At 38.1% G+C, this 20,432-nt stretch overlaps 1 protein-coding gene across 1 annotated transcript in view; it reads left to right on the top strand.

The window, feature by feature from the left end:
• cntfr (ciliary neurotrophic factor receptor) overlaps positions 1-20,432 on the top strand; it is a 330,293-nt gene that overhangs the window by 219,270 nt on the left and 90,591 nt on the right. The window contains 1 exon segment of the mRNA NM_001098242.2: positions 19,781-19,898. Coding sequence (NP_001091712.1) covers positions 19,781-19,898 — 118 coding nt within the window.

Raw genomic sequence — 20,432 nt, 5'->3', positions numbered from 1 at the left:
TGTGTCGAGTTTCTTTACTATCTTAATGTAGAAGTAGAAATTCGCTCATTTTGAGGCGCGAACCAGAGATCATGTAACAGTTTTAATCATAAGCTAAACACCTGAAAAAACATTCCATCTTCATCTTTTTCACAGAACACGACACTTGTAAACACTCGCTCCAACGGGTTTGAGCAGCTCTTGGCCCCGCCCACACTTACCAACGCTACCAAGTTGACCAATCAAAGAGCTTGCACTACCAGTCATTGTGACGTGTAATTACATTATTTGAGAGGTGTACGTCAGCATTGGCGATGGCCATGGCAAGGGCTATGTGACCAAACGCAGGCTGCGGAGCATACACGTGCACTTGACGCAGAGTATAAATCAATATTCATACTTCTGCGCGCTGTTTGTGTTGCAATTTAATAACTCTTCTAAAACGCTAGCTGGCAGTGAGGTTTTCATGTTCCTTTATGTCAAGTTTCTTTGCTGGTGGTTTTTTTTTTTTTTCTAAACGCTACATTAATGTACAAGTGGCTCAAGCTTGCTCATTTTGAGGAGGGAACCAACAGACGTGCAACAACTTTAATCGAAAGGTAAACACAAAAGAGAACTTTCCACATAGAGCTCCTTCACGGGACTCAAGACTTGTAAACACTCACTCCAACAGGTTTGCATGGCTCTTGGTCCCGCCCACACTCGTCAGCGCTATCAAGCTGACCAATCACAGAGCTAGCGTTGCGTGTCATTACAACAGGTAGTTACTTTTTTTGAGAGGTGCGTGTAAGCATAGGCATCAGCCATAGCGAGGGCTATGCGACCGCGAAGGCTGCAGAAGTATACATAAGCCTTATTCTCTGCAGTACCTCCAGAAGTCTGGTCGTAGACCCCTCGTTTAGACAAAGAACAGTTTTTTAAAAAAGTGTATGAACACAAAACACATCGGTAAACATTGGATGAATGTATAAAACTTAAATTATGTCACAGATGGTTTAGTCTTCTCTCTAGAGCCTGATTAATTGAAAACTTTATGGCCCAGCTTTATGTGGAAGGCTGTTTTTATTTACTCTATGATTAAAAGTGTTTTTTTTTTTTTTGAAAGAGCTTTGTTACATAGGGAAACTGTAATTAAAAGTGCAATGCAACATTTAATAAAAGAAGCAAACTTTTGCTCAAAAAAATAATTGTGTATTTTTATAGAGTGTTACATTTTTCCTCTCATCCCCCCTTGCTTCTGGTAAGCTATATTAATTATGGGCCAGACACACAGAAGTGCAGAGGGAGATTTGGTTTGATTCCTGCACAATATTCAGCCTGCGCTGAATTCTCTCTTGATGTTTCTTTTTTTTTTCTTCTTTCTTAAATTGCATTTTCCAATTTGTAAATGGACCAGATGTCTGCAAGTGAATCTGTCCGAGTCTCTGGAGATGGAAGCGGACTGTCTGGAGAACCCAGGTGATTTGTTTTCATTGCGGACGTCGCTGCCATTAATTGAGACAGAGGACTGGGACTGGCTAGCCCATAAGTCTAAAACCTAATAAGAATTGCATATTTTGACCACACCATATTCTGCTGCACTGATACAGATTGACCTGAACAACATAGAGCAGGTTTATTCTGAAAATGTACCCCTATATACATTTCTGGAGATTCTGAAATATGTATCCAGAAGTATGTATGGCTGCATTTCGTCTTTAAAATGAAAGAGATTGACCTGAATAACATAGAGCAGACTTATTCTAAAAACGTAGCCCTATATAGATTTCTGGAGATTTTGAAGTATGTATCCAGAAGTGGGTATGGCTGCATTTCGTCTTTAAAATGAAAGAGATATGATGCTGTTCCTTTTTGGGTTCAAGTCTGGTGGTAAGACAAAAACAGAAGCCAAAATATAGAAGTAACAAGTAAATAATATGGTGAGAATGTGGTAACATCTGAAAACGTAGGGAAAAATCAGGGCTCTTTTCTGGATTGCTTTTTTAAACTTTCGGTTGGGTTAAGGGAAGTGGGTGGGCAGGTCAATTAGTGCTTTTGAAAACACTATTGTTTGTGTTTAGGGAAGGAAGATGGTCAGTTGATTGGTCAATCAGTCATTCATTCAGTCAGTCTGTCGACAGTGGCCTCTGGTGGATTTACGTGAGAACAGCAGGCGCGAATGGCATTTGCGAGAAAAATTTGAGATCTGAGAAGGCGTACACAGTAAACTGTGGTGGATTAACGAAAACAAAAACTGCACAAAACATAGCTCCTGGGACATATTTGACACTCTCCAAAAATAAATATAGTGGTACGTTTTCAGGATGAGCTTTGGACCTGAGCATTGAACATAACCAATTGACCAATAAAATCTCAGAGCAACTCTTTGGACATTTAGTTTTAGTAGGAATAGGGTTGGGTGTAAGATTGTACACAATATAAAAATTGTACATTTTTTATGTGAATAAAATCATATTAATTTGTATTAATTAGCCACTGTTCTGACAATACTTAAACACTTATGTTTTCCCATTTTTTTATGTTTGCACATTTAAACAGATAATGAGCTGTGGGTTGAAACAGAGTTTTGTTATATACCTCTGTTTGATCTTAAGCTATCGTCCTCTAAAGCCATATGTTTATATATGATTTTATGTTTGCTGTATTTAGCATAAACATCCTCTTCTTAGAGATCCCCGGAAGCCTTCTGATCTTATCAGGATATAAATGCCTGTGAGGATAACGGGCCTTGAATACAGACAGATACAAGATGCAATAATCCATTCTTATCGTCTTTGCCATGTTCCTTACATTTCATATTTAACTTATGAATGTCACTGGTGGGTGGCTACCTTGGTGTTTCTTGTATGCAAAATTAATAGAAATAGTAGAAATGTCTACTTTATTACATTGTGTTTGCTGCTTTTGCTTAAAATTATTTATCGTTGTGTAAGTATTAGAAAAGACATTTTGTCTAAAGTCCTGCAACAAAGTGGGTTTCGAATGGACTATAAGTGCATGGAAAAGAGAGTGCTTGAAAAGAAAGTTTGGGTGCATAGTGGTTGCAGTGGGGGTAAAACTCTCTGAAGTCCATTCATGGTCCAGAGAATCAATGGAATTCTTTCTTTCATACGTCTGGAGCACCCAGAGCAACCCTGGTACACATTCCCAAATGGCCACTGTCTCCCAGCTAAGTGTGTGATTTGTCATTTGGGACCAACCCCGGAATTCTTTGCAATCGGGAATGTAGACTAAGCATAGCATCCTCTGCATTTTGCCCTTTGTGGGAGGGAGTGTTTACGTTGGGTTTGAAACTGGCTTGAAAACCTTTATTTAACTTCATATCCTTTTTACAGAAATTACAGACATCTGTTGAACTGTGACTAATTTTCACTTGGCCCGAGCGTATTCCAAAGTTACAAGCGAGTCTTGATATCTAATTATAAGCAGAGGGATCATTTATGCCGTCGTTGCGGTACAGAAATTAAGTCCCCAATGTGATTCCTGCAGGGATTCTTGGCTTACCCATCAGAAATGTTAATCTGCCTGATATTTTCACAAGAACACCGCAGAGGAAAATGTCAGGAGAAATGGTAAATATTAAGGGGAACCATTCAACTTAACCTGTCATTTTCCTCTCAAAAAAAATTAGACTGAAATTAGAGAGCACTTTGTGCTCCTGCTGCCCCCATTAGAACTATTTCCACCCATTTTTTAACCCTTGTATCACTTTCCATCTCACAAGTGTTTTTGGTTGGAGCTGTTTTTCTTAGGCAAACCACAACTACAGGGTTGCCCTTGTAGCAATAGAATGTTTATCTCACAGGTCAAAAGCCCTGGAACACACGAGCCTATTAAAATTCAAGATGAAATCAAGGCATTCCATCTTTGAAAAGCAGCATCTATCTAGCAAATTGATAAATTAAGTTGTCAGGCATTGCTTGTGTCAAAAATCTGGCTAAGGAACGCAACCATGAGGCATGCAATTCATCCATTCGCCAGTGTCCAACAGAACTACCTAACCATAACTGATTGCCTGAAATGACACCTTTTCTACTTGTTCTCTTTCCACATCAAGATGAACTCATGCCATGCATTTAAAGCCCGAATCTATTCCCAAAACCCAGACTGGTATTTTGGACTAATCCTCTCACTAGGACTTCTAATCCCTGGCTTAAACTTTAAACTTTAACAGTCACTAATTAAACACTGAGTGGTAAGTCCTGAGACCAACTTTGTGCCAGGATTAAATTTGCCAGACAGGAACTGAGCCGTCTACAAATACCAACATGTCATTTGCCTTTCCTGACACACGCATATTAGAGGCTATTACTTCACCACACCTCATTGAAGATACATCTCAGCAACCTTCTCCATTATCTAGCAGACTGATGGGCCAAAACTGGATGAAAACAATCCTGCATGCCCATGGGTTCCTGATGGGCCCATGTGGCATTAAATTCCAACTGCTTTTGGGCCTGTCAATCTAGATTACCTTGGTATTTTAAGCTGATTCACTCTCATCCCTGCTCGACCCACATGGTTTTAGATTGTCTTGGTGTACCAATTTTCAGCTCAATTGCTCAGGCTGCTAGCATATTAAGGAAGCTGCAGCTCAACTGTACTATATCAGACCTACTGTAGGTGGCTCTGGAAATCTTTAGGTTCATCGCCCTAGTTGCCAGAGTGAGACTAGGCAAAATCTCTGCTGCTTTTTTCATTGGATCAACCTCAACAGAGTGCAATATACACTCCCTTCCACCACGTCTTCAACTAACATATTGAACTGTCTTTTTCTTTTAAATCAAAGAGAGCTTTGCATGAGTAAATTCCTGGCTGATCAGAAACAATGGCTAGTGATCAGCAGGGGTAGAGTGAATGTGGGCCAGAGTTTGAGCTTAGTGGTTTCAGACAGAAACCCACCATCCTCCCGTCCACATCACCCGCTTTTCTCAGTCTTTAACCCCCAAACCACTGCCCCTCCTAAATCAAACCCTAATAGCTGGGAAGGCTATATGACAAAGGGAACAAACAGGCATGTAATACCGCCCGTTCCTTGCGGATGACACGGGGGACAGGAATGTGTAGGGGCTGGGGGTGGTGGGATGGCGGGACGTCAAAAAAAGGCAAGGAGCAAAGAGCCGACTACCAGAGCCCACTGTCAGATTAAAGCCATTAGCATGACTGTGGAATGACAGGGAACTCCGTCTACACAATGAACACCATTTATCCTCTGACTCTCTCTGGAATATTAGACTGGCCATCCACCATCACCCGCCCTACTGTAGACTGGACCAACTTCCCAGCTGTTCACAGACATTCAAAAAAAGCACCATCCTGGGGGATTTTGAGGGAATATTGAATCATTGAACAGCTTGATATTGCATTGAGTCCTGTCCATCCTCACTGCTAAATAATCCTTGACTAATTGGAGAGCAATGAGTCATTGGATATTAAGTGGTCTGTTAGCTACAACCTGATGATTACTTCTCTCACTTTAAAAAAACTGGCCAATCAGTAAAACTAGTTACCAACTTAGTTAGTCGTTGTGGAAGTTCAGCTAGCCAGGCTAGGTAATTAATAAAACCGAGGAGAGGATAAGACTGAGGAAACTTATGGCGTGAGCTGAATTTGTTCAGTTATTGTGCATTTGTTAAACACATAACATAATTATATGAATGCACTCTCGCTCTATTTTAAAAGTGAGTGTTTACACCTCTGTAGATTGTCAGAGGTTCAAATTAGAATTAACTTGTATGCAATACTTTTTTGACATCATGTCAAGCTTGGCATTTGACTTGCTAATAATCGTGGCTAAGTGCAAACACATTGCTCAGTGTTCTTGATTAATAACACCCCTGCCAAGACTCATCTATTCCAAACACAGACACTCTCGGTTCCCAGGAGGCATGCATAATAATAATTGAACTCTACAAAACATAGACACCCACGGGCGACACAAAAACACATTCATATTTACAGTAAGAGACAATTATCTTGCATTTCACGGAATTGTTAAGGCAGAGCAAAGAAAACACTTTCTCAGGATTGTCCACAGAGGCTCAAAGACCACCCAAACACTGTTCAGCCTTTACTTTGTCCATACTGTTGTGTCCATTTACCTCTCCCACCCCTCCTTCATCCATCAGCTCCACCCTCTTTGTTTTCCAACCACATGCCCAGCAATCATCAGTCTTCCTCCCTGCATTTCTGTCAAATTAGCCTCTCATGATGGCCCACTTCAGATCCTAACTCCCCCTGATGACTTACCCCCTCCCTGTCCCTGCAGCCCTGGGTTCTTTAACTTTGTGACTGAATGGGTGGAAGAAACAAAAGGAATTGTCTGTCTCTTCTGTGGACCTCAGGAGATACAAAGACGATATATATGCACTCATGGTCTTCCTTTCCAGTGTGCTGGTAACCACTTTGACTGGCTCAAGTGAAATGATCTTAAGAACCGTATTGGTGTATTTCATGAACAAATAACTCTTATACTTATCTGACAGTATATGAGCTACTTATCTGATAGTATATGAGCAATAAACAAATATCACAAATGTGAAAGTAGAGCGAAAAAATCATATATATATATATATATATATATATATATTAGTGTGTGTATGTATATATATATATATTTTTTTTTTCTTTTCTTTACTTTTTTAACTGTATTTCTTATGAAAGTGTATTTAATGTTTAATGTTGTGCTTCTATTTTAGGTGTGACTTTTTAACATTCTGTAAAGGGTCTACGGATGAAAAATAGCCATTCTTGGCTAATTCTGGCACATTTTACAGTAATGTTTATTAATGTGCATTGACCCTGTAAACAAATAAACTAAAAAAAAAAAAAAAAAAAAAAAATATATATATATATATATATATATATATATATATATATATATATATATATATATATATATATATATATATATATATATTAGTATTGCAGACCTCTAGTGCCATTATATCCTGTAGAAATTCTCCATGGAAGAACGCTAGTTCTACAACAATATCTTTAAGCAGGGGTGTCCTATCCTGTTCCTAAAAACCCACCTTCCAGCAGTGTTCAGCCCTAATCCTAATTAAACACATCTAAACCAGCTAATCAGGGTCTTTGGGATCACTTGCAACTTCAAGGTACTGTAGGTGTGCTGGAGATAAACTCTCTGGGAAAATAATTGAACAACATTGTCTTAAAGGTAGATCACTAATGTGCATTTAATTAACATGCAGGGAAGGCCATAAACATTGATTATAGCTGTTTAAGGTATATTTGTTGAATAGAACGATCTACTGGCTTAAACAAATTTAATGCACAAAACTTGTTATAAGCTGATAGATATTGGCCGGTAGGGGACTTCTATGGCTACTGATACGCTCAGAAGTCTCCTATCATCTATCCACAGGGTTAATCAATCATAGATCAGATATGGCTGGGGCTGGAAGTTAACGAGATTTATATATATTATCTATTCAATTTTATTAATGTCTACCCTTACCGCGACCCTAAACCCAACGTCTCAGTAATGTAAAAACAGATCTGGATCTAGAGTCTTCTATTAGTAAAGCTGATTAACCATGATAATTATTTATATTATTCATTACATTTCCCATTAATAATATTTTATCAATGTCTACCCCTACCCCAACCCTAAACCCAACTGTCGCAATAGTGTAAAAACATATTTGGATCTGGAGTCTTTTCTATTAGTATAGCTAATTTAGCATGTGGATTGATGATAACAGCCTTCTGAGTCTATCAGTAGGTGCCAAAAGCCTTCACTGGTCCATATCTATCATAAAATAACCACTGATAATGTCTATTCAATCAAGTAATAACATTCGAAGCTGGTGCAAAACGTTCAAAGATGGGGTCAGAGAGTAGATTAGTCAACTGTACCAAAGACTATAGTTAACTAGAATTACTATGAATGGGGAAATGTGCAATGCTCAGTATGGCTGAGTGTAGGAAGTTCCACCTACTGGTAAAAAATAGCCAGTTGTCATTCTTCATAGCCAAACAATTTTAGGGGGAAGGAGTCTGTACAGATTCACTTGTGCCTGCATGGATTTTGACCAGTGAACTGATGTTACATCAAAAATTACATCCTTCCAGTGTCATCCTCCAGTCTTTGCCACGAGTTCTGTCTGTGTTTTTCCAGTGTTTATAAAATGCTCCCTTTTTTTACTGGAAATCTCCCGTAGTTCAGACCGACAACATCCTCCCGTTTTGTTACTTCTACCGGAAAGCTCCCATAATTTCACCCCTACCCTGGTCCTCACCCCCGGGTCAACAACTTTGGTATTGTATCCAATCTCAGTGGCTGGTTAACTGTAGGCTACTAACACCACAGTGCAGTTTCTAACCTGATTCTCAGCTGTGTTATTCAGACAAACACACACCCAATCTGCCTCCACATCCGCAGTTGCTTGAGCAAACTTGAAATAACTTTTTTAAAAACATAATTAGCCACTACAACAGGAGGGTTCACTTCAGATTTTGTTGCTGATTTGCAAGTGGTTCTCAAGATTCGAAGGTTCCTCTATTCATTTAGATAGGACTTCAGTCTTGGATGAACTGCCTGATGATGTTGCTAATATGAAAAGAACCCACAATGACTGTACCTACTCCAACTTGTGTCTGTTTTCTAGTACTGTGAAGTATTCTTTTATTTCAAGTCAGGATTCACTTTCAAGCTACATGTAGGTCACAAAGCCAACCCCTATGCTAGGAATTCCCCCAGGAGTGACCAGAACATTTTCTTACGTCACAATGTCTCAAACATCCCTTTGTCTCAACAATAAACGGATGGTTAGGGGGACAGCACAAGAGAGGGCCTGAGGAAACGGAACTGCTATTTATTCCCACCACACGCTAATGGCTTCAATATAAAATTACTGCCTTGAGGTTTAAAGACTCAAAGTATTATTCATGTATTCCGCCCCTGTACAGATGGTCCCTGCTCTAGTCTTTGCAAAGTACAGCTTGTGTTGCTACCTTTGAAAATCACCTCAGCGTGTTTTTGTCATTGCAAGTGCATGTAGTTTAGATGTTTTGGTCCTGGAAAGCTAAAAGGGATGACTAGTGATAATGTTGACCCAGATGTTTTGTGGATTTCCAGGAATGCTTTCATTTTTCTTGAAAGGTTTGTCTTCAAGCATCAAACAGCTCAGCTTTAAACATGAGCAGTTATAAGAACTGCTTTGTAAACCTGGAGGGAATGTTGCATATTAAGCTAATTGAATGTTGTTGTACATATAACCCATAGCTGTTTTATTACTTACTTGCTTCTTGTAGCTTTTAAAATGATAGGAACATGTCATATTAAATTATTCTTTTGATGGGTAAGCTAAATAGTTGAATTTTAGTGATCTGAAACTGTCGAGAGCTAGTTTACATTACTAGACCACCCTGACTGAACACACGTTGAGTGAAAACAACAGCACCTTTGCTACGAAAAGGGCCTTTTTAAAACAAAGTATGTCCCATGTTTTTCTACAGCTTTCACTGTTAAATGGATTGTTAACCCCACGGGCTGTTAACACTGCACAGTGTATTACTCTTAGATTTATTGTCAGTGTACCATGGTGGATTTAGCTTGTGTGATGCTTTGAAATTGTTTTGCTAAAGATTGCTGACTAGCTTTTTCCTGTCCCACTTGCACAGCTCTGTCTGTCTGGACAGTACGCCGGAACATATGGTACAGAGTAGAAATGTTTCATCGACAAAACACAGCATGAGTAAAGTGCTGCCTTGTTTTGTCCTTAAAAAAGGAACCAGGATAGATTTTGTGGCTTATGCTCAGTTCCTGTACATCCATGACATAGAGTACATACTCAGAGGAGATTGATGATTTATTAGCACTTGTGAGAGAACAATTCATTTAGATGGTCTCTAGCTGTGGACCTCAGCCTCACTCCTATTCAAGCACCTCTGTCAAGGATTTATGAGGCTTTTTTTATATTGGACTTTCGATTAGATTCCGGGGCATAAGATAAATTTGCATGCATGCACAGATGGAGCAAAGCTGTTCCTTGACAAGATGCCAGCCAGGCACTTTCTGCACAGGACAAGCTCTGTGACTAATTTATGATGATGGCTTTGCCTGTTTGAAGACCCTACCGTCCCAAATCCTAGTCTTGAATTGAAGATGCAAAATTAAAAGCAAAATTTGAAGTCACCAGAAATGTTTTTGTTTTGTTTTGTTTTGTTTTGTTTTGTTTTGTTTTGTTTTGTTTTGTTTTGTTTTGTTTTGTTTTGTTTTGTTTTGTTTTGTTTTTTCATTTGTTTTGTTTTGTTTTTTTATTTGTTTTGTTTTGTTTAATTAAAAAAAAAACAAGTGATAAGGCAAGTTCTATGATATCCATGTTATATGGATGTATTAATCAAGGCAAGGTTATTGTATTAAACAAGGTGATTAATGGTTAATATATAATGATGGCTGTACAGTATAACATAATTATAATACACTAATATAATGCACTAATGAGTTTTTTTTTTTTTTTTTTTTTTCCTGATAAAACAAACAGTTGAAGTCAGAATTATTACCCTTCTGAATTATTAGCCCAGCTGTTAATTTTTTCCAACTTCTGTTTAATGGAGAGCAGATTTTTTTCAACACATTTCTAAACATAATAGTTTTAATAACTAATTTCTAATAACAGATTTATTTTATTTTTGCCATGATGACAGTAAATGATGTCATCAAACTAGACATTTTTTAAGACACTTCTATACAGCTTAAAGTGACATTTAAAGGCTTAATTAGGTTAACTAGGCAGGTCAGGGTAATTAGGCAAGTTACTGTATATCAATGGTTTGTTCTGTAGACTATCGAAAAAAATACTTAAAGGGGCTAATAATTTTGAGTTTAAAATGGGTTTTTAAAATTTAAAAACTGCTTTTATTCTAGCTGAAATAAAAAATAAGACTTTCCTCAGAATAAAAAAAATATATTATCAGACATACTGTAAAAAAATGTCCTTGCTCTATTAAACATTATTTGGGAAATATTTTTTAGAAGAAAATTAATAATTCTGACTTCAACTGTATGTATTTTATGTATTGGCAGAATAGTAGCTTAATTTTACAAATTCATATGATTTAGTTTAGGCAAAATTGTACCATTTTTGAAAGGAGATTGGCACTCTAACTCCACCCCTAAAGCATGGGTTATACTTCTGCGTCGAGTGATTGGCGTGACCCACGACCCATGCCCTGTGCGTTGCCGTGCATTTATACTTCTGCGTGCTGTTTCTGTTGCTCTGTAATAACACTTCTGAAACACTAGCTGGCCGTAAATTGTTTATGTTCCTCTGTGTCAAGTTTCTTCACTGGTATTTAGTTTTTTCTGAACGCTACCTTAATGTACAAGTGGCTCAAACTCACTCATTTTGTCAGCAATCCCAGTTTGTAAGAGCAACTTGAATCTTAGTTGATCATATAGAAAAGTGGCAGAAGGTAGATTTTTCAGATGAATCATCTGTTAAAGTGCATACCAATCATCACAATTATTGCAGAAGACCTATTGAAACCCGCATGGACCCAAGATTCTCATAGAAATCAGTCAAGTTTGGTAAAGGAAAAATCATGGTTTGGGGTCAAAGAAGGACACTGAATGGATGGCAACATCAACAGCCTGAGTTATCAAGACATTTGTGCTGCCCATTACGTTAAAAACCACAGGAGAGGGCAAATTCTTTAGCAGGATAGCGCTCCTTCTCATACATCAGCCTCCACATCAAAGTTCATGAAAGCAAAGAAGGTCAAGGTGCTCCAGGATTGGCCAGCCTAGTCCCCAGACATGAACATTATTGAGCATGTCTGGGGTAATATGAAGGAGGAGGCATTGAAGATGAATCCAACAAATCTTGATGGACTCTGGAAGTCCTGCAATAATTCTTTCCTTGCCATTCTAGATGACTTTATTAAAAAGTTATTTGAGTCATTGCAGAGATATATGGATGCAGTAATTTTTGTCAGAGGCTTTTGTCAGGTAGTGTAGAAAAACCTTAGAAAACACCTTATAAAAGTCTGTAATGACCAACTATTATAATTAATTTTCAACCTGAGTATAATTGAAATGATGTATGCGAGATGTTTTATAGTAAAGCAACTAAAAGTTTTTGAGGAACACTGTGTTTTTGGAAAAAAAAATGTTTTGTAAATTTTACAAGTCCCCTAGAGTTAAACTATTGAGTTTTACCATTTAGCTTAGCTTAGCACTTTTAGCTTAGCTTTGCATGGATTATTTTATTGGATTATACCATTAGCATCTAGCTGAATGTGCAATGATATTATGCATCTGGTGGTACGTATATGTTTGAGTCGTAAATTGAGCCTGTTTAAATAAATGGAGTGCTACTTTTAAGCAAATATTTAAAATAAAACCCTGCGTGTATCATTGCAAATCCAATTGTAGTAGACAACGTTTTTTTTATTGTACTCAAATCAAATAATTATGGCTCTGCAAGCTTTCAAACACCCACAGCATGCTTCAAGATTAATAACCACTTGCCAAATTTGTCTGATGGTGTATTAGTTGCTGGTCTAGACAGCGTTAGGTGTTTCCTCTGACTGATCTGCACTTTTTTTGCAGGTAGAGGCCTTCAATGCAACTTGACCCCCATTCCCTGTGCTGCTCCTGCCACTGCTTTCAATTGTCGAGCACATAGTCCACATTCCAGACATGTTATTGAGGGGGGGCTCAAACCCGGCTTTGACAGATCAGCAGTTAGTGATGATAGTGGTGGTCGCCTGGGATTCACTCACCCGCCTTTCATGTGGCCTGGCGGCTTGACATTTGTCAACTGACCCCTGAAACCAGGCCTTTTATTGTGCTGGTCTTTTAATGGCCTCAGATTAGGGAGCAGACAGCCAGCATCACAGGGGGCCAATAGCGAAGCTTTTCCTTTTGGTTTTTGCATGACCAACTGGATTTGTTGAGAGTGTGAGAGAGTTTACCTGATGCGCCTGGGGTCGTCGTATCACACATGATGCTTTCAGCACGCTGAGTGACAAGCACGGTTCAGATTTAAAGTGGGGTTAAAGAATAAGCAGCCAAGGTCAAAGGCAACTGTTTTCGTATGTTTCATTTAAATTGTGTCAGCATAGAAAAACAGGACTCCGGATGTCTGAGAAGGACTTTTTTTCATCAGTAAATGTACTTCGTCTGACAGCTAAATTGCACCTCTTCATTGACCTCTGCAATTATCAGCTTTTATTACAAATAGTACTGAAGTTTCACTTTTGGTACAAGTAGTTTGGAAGAGATCATTTTCGAGGCCTGCATATGATATGACAGCACTCTGTAGGGTTATGGTTGCATTAAGTGAGATCTTGCTGAACGTACTGACATCACAGAGATTTGGGAGGGAAATTTTAGGGCTAGTCCCATGCATTTTCTTTTATTATGCATTTAAATGCAAAGCAAATGTTGAGGAAAGTAAAATAATTGCTCATGCATTCACAATATATCAGTCAGTCTAGTTTTTATTGGTGCAGAAGATTTGATGAATTGCACAATATTTAGCAAACAATTTTACTTTAATACCTTTGCATGAATCGTTTTACTTTGATGGAATGGTTTTAGCATGGCGAAATGAGACTTGGACCCAATCCCAATTCTATTTTTGTACGCCTATATCTTCCCCTTGGCCCTTGAAACAGAGTGTAAAGGGGAAGGGTTTAAATTTTTACCCCCTAAGACATGGGACACCACCACAACACCTGCATACGTCATCATATGATATGGCAATCTCTTACTTCATATGAGATCAATGATGGTAACAGCTGTAGTTATTCCAGTCTTATTTTATATTTATCTTCAGGAAATCACTGAAGGCAATGACATCATGTTGTTATAATGATGTACTGTGGCAAGAAGATTGTCATTGTACTGTTGATTTACACCGTGGCCATTTTCATCTACTGCATGTAAACACACAAAAACAACATTAACATTAAACCAGACACAGTGTAAAACGGTCATTTGCAACAACTATACTTTTCTGACAGGGTATTCGAGAGTCATCGAGTGACAGATGTGAAAGTATGTTGTGGAAATACTATACAGGAGTTATTATTAGAGATTATAGATTTTTTTAAGCATGATTGTAAAACACGCACACTTTTTAAAATGTATTAAAACATGTGCTTGTTTGTTTTAAAAATTCGTAGTAATGACAAAAAATACAAAATAAAAAAAAAAACTTTGTGCATCTCCTTATTCCCTTGAGCAGCCATGCTGCCAATGTAGATGGTGAATTCTGGGAAATTTTTGTACCCCTTGGTTTCGAGTGTGGTCCTGAAAAATCTGTTTAAAAGGCTACCTAGCCCTTCCCCTTAGCCTTACCTCATCAAGCTAAAAAGAATTGGGACAGCCCTACGTCTTAACATGAACATGCAAAATGAGGGGTATGGGGAAGAAGAAGGGCTAAGGGGTAGAATTGGGATTGGGCCTAAGGGTGCTTTAAAACCTGTAGATTGATTGTTTTTTTTTTTTTTTTTTTTTTTTTCTGAAACAGGGATTAAGATTGTTACAGTGTTGCACTTTGTTTTTGGTGCAGTTCACTTTCACAAGCCAAAGTTTCTAAATGGACCAAAATAGCTAAAACAATTCCATTGCAAGTAAATTCTCGTCACATTAGTCAGAGTTTGAAAGTTTATTTTTCAGATTCCCGGTCAGCTGTCATGCAACCTTATTTTAATTAATGGCATTGAGATTAAAGACAAAAGCAAAAAGCTGCGCTTTCATTTTGAATGGTGACACCCTCAGACAAGGTAATGCTGGGGTGCAGTAGGTAGTGCTGTCGCCTCATAACAGGAAGGTCACTGGTTTAAGCCTCAGCTGGGTCAGTTGACATTGTGTGGAGTTTGCATTTTTTCCCCACATTACCATGGGTTTCCTCCGGGTGCTCCGGTTTAACCCACAGTCCAAAGATTTGCAGTACAGGTGAATTGGGTAAATGTCTGTAGTGTATGTGTGTGAATGAGTGTGTATGGTTGTTTCCCAGTGATAAGTTGCAGTGGCAAAGGCATCCCCATTCAATCTGCTGTGGCGACCCCAGATTAATAAAGGGACTAAGCTGAAAAGAAAATGAATGAATATATGAACACTCTGAGATATCATCACCAAGTATAAATGAGAGGTAAGCCTTTATCGTACATAGCCGTTGGCTGGAATTATACATTGTAGGCTTTAAATTATAGAGAGAAATAAATAGATAAACCAAGATTACTGTTCTGTCAATTTTCTTAACAGATTAACAGCTCTCATCAATAGTTCAACATGCATTCACTTTCGTTTTTGAAATTAAACGCACATTTACCAGTAGGAATTACGTACTCCCTACTAATACTTCTTTCTTCATATACTCATAATATACTTATATACAGCCTGGTTAGGATCACATTGCTTTCTCACTACAATCAATCCACACTATACAGTTTTGAGTTTTGATGATACCATATCATTCAGGCAATCTCAGACCGATTGTTTTGGCATGGATCCGAGTGCGATTCCTGGATTCACATATATCAAACAAACCGCGCTAACTGGGGAAACGCAAAAGGTTCAGAAACAAAAATATACAGTATGTGTGAAAACACCTTAAATACGTGAAAAAAAGCATAATAAAAATGTAAATTTTTAAATAATACATTTACATTACATTTGTAAATTACATGTTTGCTATTTAAGCCTTTCCATTAGTTTTCTACTCTTTTTTTATTAAGAGCTACTTTTACTAAGATGGCTTGAGTGTCACTTTTGTTCGGTTTCTCCCCATCTCTTGCTAATGCTGTTCTTTTGGCACCGGTAGCTTAGATGAAATCACACATGAGGAAGAATGCTGAGATATGTCTTTGTTGTCCCTTCAACAACATTCTGTCCAACAAAAAAGGAGGAAAGCAAAAAAAAAAAAAGCATAAAGGAAACAATAGAGGTGTTGCTAGGTTGCAAATTCTCTCAGAAAAAAGCAACCATCTTTTGTTTTGCCGCTTTTGCCTCTTTGGAGAATGTCTTTGAGATCTTCCACTATGCGGATGACCGTGTGCTTTCTTTTGGGAAGGGTGGGGAAGTGAAAGGGGAGGGTTCCGGTGTTTATAGCAGCCAAAGATGAGGGTCCATGAGCTGTCAGTGTGCCCATTTGGCCTGAGGGTGAGGAAGGCCTCCTGCAGGCTGAACTCTATGGAGGAATGCACCTCCTGAGGAGAAACTGTCTAAGCACTGAGGTAGCAGCACATGATTGGAATGTCAGGTCAAACGCATCATGCTCCAGACTCCTCCTCTCTTTTAACAAGTGTTCCACTATCTCCTGTGTCCTCAATTTCCCACACTGCTAATTTTAGGTAACTCACATTGAGATAAATTAGTACTCGATTTGTACATGATTCTTCATCGCTTAAAGGTGCAGTAGGTGATCGTCTTCAGAAACATTCTTGCTGTACTGGTTGAAAGTCTCCTCACATTCCACTAGTAAAAAATAAAGTAAATGATCTAAATGAAAAATAGCCCTATGAAAAATATTCATATGTATTTTTTATATTCTGAGTAAGGCATAAGACTAAAAAAGTTAACATTTATTTAAATTTAAATTTAAATTTTTGAGGCCGAAAATGAATAACTTTGATAAGTATACCAAACTGTCTGTCTGCAAATGCAAATTTATATATCTGTGCACCCATTCACACTGATCCACCATTTTTTTGGTCTCGTGGGAGCACTTTTAGCTTAGTTTAACATAATTAGAAAAAGGATCAGACCAATAGCATCTTGCTCCATAAATTGTTAAACAAGTGTTTTGATAATTGTTCTATTTAAAGCTTAACTCTAGCAGCTTTTCATTTTATGTCAAACTTGCTACACTGTCTAACTAAAAACGAGTTAAGCTTTAAATTACCCAAACTCTTTGTTGAATTTGAATAAAAAGTGGAGTGCTACTTTAAGTTTGTTCTTGTCATTATAATAAAAAGTTTAGTGTAGTAATTCTGGTTAGCAAAAACGGTGTTACAGTATGCTTTCCCGGGCATTCTTGGTGGTTACTAAATGCCCAGATGAAAAAATTAAAATAAAAAAAATAGCATAACTCAATTATTTAAATATGTGTATTGTCTACAGCAGGTGTCCAACCCTATTTCTGGAATGTCACTATTAGGGATGGGTATCGTTAAGGTTTTAACAGCATTACTACTTTTATCAATACCACTTATCTGTTCGGTACTTTAACGGTTGTCTTATCAGTACATTTTGTAGTGTTTTTTTTTCTTTTTTTTTACGAAAAAAATTATTGACTGAAATTAACAACACTTTATTGTATTTTTACTTTTTTATGTTAAATAAAACAACAAATAATTGTAAAACAAATAAATATTTTCTTATTAAGCATAGTTTTTGTATTAGGCTATTCATATGCTATATTTGTCAATACAGCTGATGTAAAAACATTTTTAATGTTTAAGATTTGTTTAGGCTACTGCAGAAATATTTACACTGTTTTCATTATAACCAAATGTGTGTGTTTATCGATTCATTCATTCATTTTCTATTCGACTTAGTCCCTCTATTAATCTGGGGTCGCCACAGCGGGAATGAACCGCCAACTTATCCAGCATATGTTTTATGCAACGGATGCCCTTCCAGCTGCAACCCATCACTTTGAAAGTGTGTGTTTATTTAACTATTAATAATATACTAATTTAGGTGATTGACTGCTGGCACAATGATGTAGATGATGTAACATTACTGTAGTAGCTAGGGAGTCAAAAACGTTTTATTTGTCTTACTGCACTTATTGCACTTCTGAAAGATATACTTTCATTTGGTCAGATTGCTTGCGTTTCCACTTATACCAGAAAACAACTTGTTGCGGTGTCTCAACTAGCATTGTCACTGTTCACTCTGGAAATACAATCCGTTTGGCAAGCCTCCACTGAGTGCACCTGTGCAGCCAAAACTGTGGAGGCTTTTACTGACGCGCTCGCCATAAAACATGAACATTACTCATGTAACATTGCCAACTGTGCCGATGAATATGAAATATCACAAATTAGAAAAGGTTGGTCAGTTAAATTATGCTACTGTAAATGATGTTTATACAGCAATAAATATCCAGATAGCAGCAGTATTAACATCAGAGTTTATCGATACTTCGGTCTTTTATAATGTAGAACCGATACCGATAGTACCGAAGTACTGAGTTTCGGTACCCATCCCTTGTCACTATCTTGCTGAGTTTAACTGCTGTTCTGATTAACCATACCTGAACCAGCTAATTAAGAACTTTATAGCTACTAGAAAGTACAGTTAAGTGTGTTAGACATTGACTATATGTTTACATGAACATCAGTAATCATTTTATTTGGCTTAATTTTGATAAGACAATTATATTAGTAAGGTGTTTACATGAGTTGCTTTTGAAATGTTCTTTTTATGATCCAGTTTCACATGTTATTGCATAATTTGATTAACGTCATTGTGTCACCACACTATCCACATTTCCTTGTAATGTAGGGTGTTCTTCATTTTTAATTTGTTGACTTCAACTACAGTTTGGCACTTTCACTTTCATTCAGGAACATTTCAATTAAACCCCTATGACAAGCGAGATATTGGATGCGAGTATAAACTGCTGGAAGAGTTTGTTTTAATGGAATTTGATACTGCAGGCTGTATGGGAAATAAAAATCCTCCGCATTTCATGATGCAGTTGTCGGTGGTCCTTCACTGACTCAGTAGGTGCAGAGAATAATGTCAAACAGCCCCGTGTGTATAGACTATCCTGTCACAAAATCTTAAACCATTGTAATAGTTTGATTAAGGTATTTACATGTCTGTATTGCACTTCAACAATGTGGCTAAAATTGGCATATTACATGTGTCTTAATTAGATTTTGTTTAGTTCATTTATAGGATCAAATTCATCAAAAGGACAATCGATTTACATGGTAGACTCTTAATCAGAGTATAGTATTAATCAAAAATCTGATTATTGGTGTCCATGTAAACATACTCAATGTGACAATCTTCCAGTAGCAGGAATAGACACCCACAATCAGTACATAAAACTAAGGGTTGCAAGTTTTGTGCCAAGTTTCACATGCAGGTTAGAGTATTTGCAATATTATTCATGCTAACCTTAGCAAGCGCCACTAATAAAATGGATCATATAAGGCTTAAAGTCACTTTCAAAAGTTCTCCACTCAGTGTCTTTTATATCAAGCCTTGAGAGCATTGCATGTTCCCACAAGCGCAAAGATAGAAATCCCCATCAAAAATCTCAAAGCCAACTTCATCGCAATCACGCAAGGGAAGAACGTGTGTAAGCTGGCAGCTTAGTATGCTGTTTAGCGCAATCAAAGCTCAAAGGGGAGCCTAGAGGTGAGCTTTAGAAGTGGTTTTGTTTCTCGCAGGCTCTAGTTTGTCAGGCCTCCGGGGGCCGATGGAGATGAGGAAAGAGAAGGCAGCGCTCGGCAGCCAACGAGGCTTAAATCACTCTCCGTTTCACACATGGGAAAGAGTAATATTATGCGTAACCCAGGCAACCGGTCCAAGTCATCAGTTTCAATTCTTGCAGTCGTAGGCACGGTCCAGTGGCGCTGTAAGAAAGGACCCTAATCTGGAAGGAGGGCATGGGCGGTTATTACATTTCCTTTCCCACTTGATGCTTGGAATGGGGGAGGTTCAAGGGGTTATGCGGCCAAAGAAGCAGTGGATATCGTAAAACCCTCCCGAGACTTGTATTTTGGGCCGCTGATGGATTTCTGAAGGTGTTGTAGTTGACAAAGTACTTACATTTCTTACCTTTTGCTTTTTCCACAGTTCCTCCCAAGGAACCGCAGGTGACGTGTCGATCAAACACCTATCCCAGAGGCTTCTACTGCAGCTGGCACCTTCAGCATCCAACGTTCATCCCAACGGACTTCGAAGTCGATGTCCAGTAAGATATTTACTAATCTGCCTTTCCCTTTGTTTGTAACTCCATCTGTCAACTCTTGCTTCCCGCTCAACCTCAGCTTCCTTCTGCTCTCCTTTGGTTCCGTCTGTCATGTCATGCCCTCTCGTGTTCAGCAGAGGCTTTGAGACACACTGAGCTCATCTGAATCAGTGATCTGTGCGGTCAGACACTGTCTGCTGAGAGCTGATTAGGCCTGTCTGACTCTGAGTGCTGGAACTCAAGGCGGTATAAGTGGACTCTCAGCCCAAAGCCCCTGTGGAATAACCCTGCACAGACTACAGCTCCAGTTCTCTTTCTCAAGCCCTCGCTCGCCGTCTGTCCACATCTGTATGAGCAACCATGAAGTACCTTTATTTTCACCTGTCAAAGAATTTGAGAACATCTAAACCCATGCTACAATAAGAAAAATTACTCTTAAGAATTACTTTTAAAAATCCTTGTAATTTGCACAAAGTAATTATATTAATCATATTCACTATAAAAAAATGCTGAGTTCCACACAAATTATGTTGTCCA

The sequence above is a fragment of the Danio rerio genome, chromosome 10 (genome assembly GCF_052040795.2).
Source record: "Danio rerio strain M-AB ecotype USA chromosome 10, GRCz13ab, whole genome shotgun sequence".
NCBI classification, from domain to species: Eukaryota; Metazoa; Chordata; class Actinopteri; order Cypriniformes; family Danionidae; genus Danio; species Danio rerio.
The sequence above is the reverse complement of the archived record's forward strand: the minus strand, read 5'-3'. Positions and strand labels throughout refer to the sequence as shown.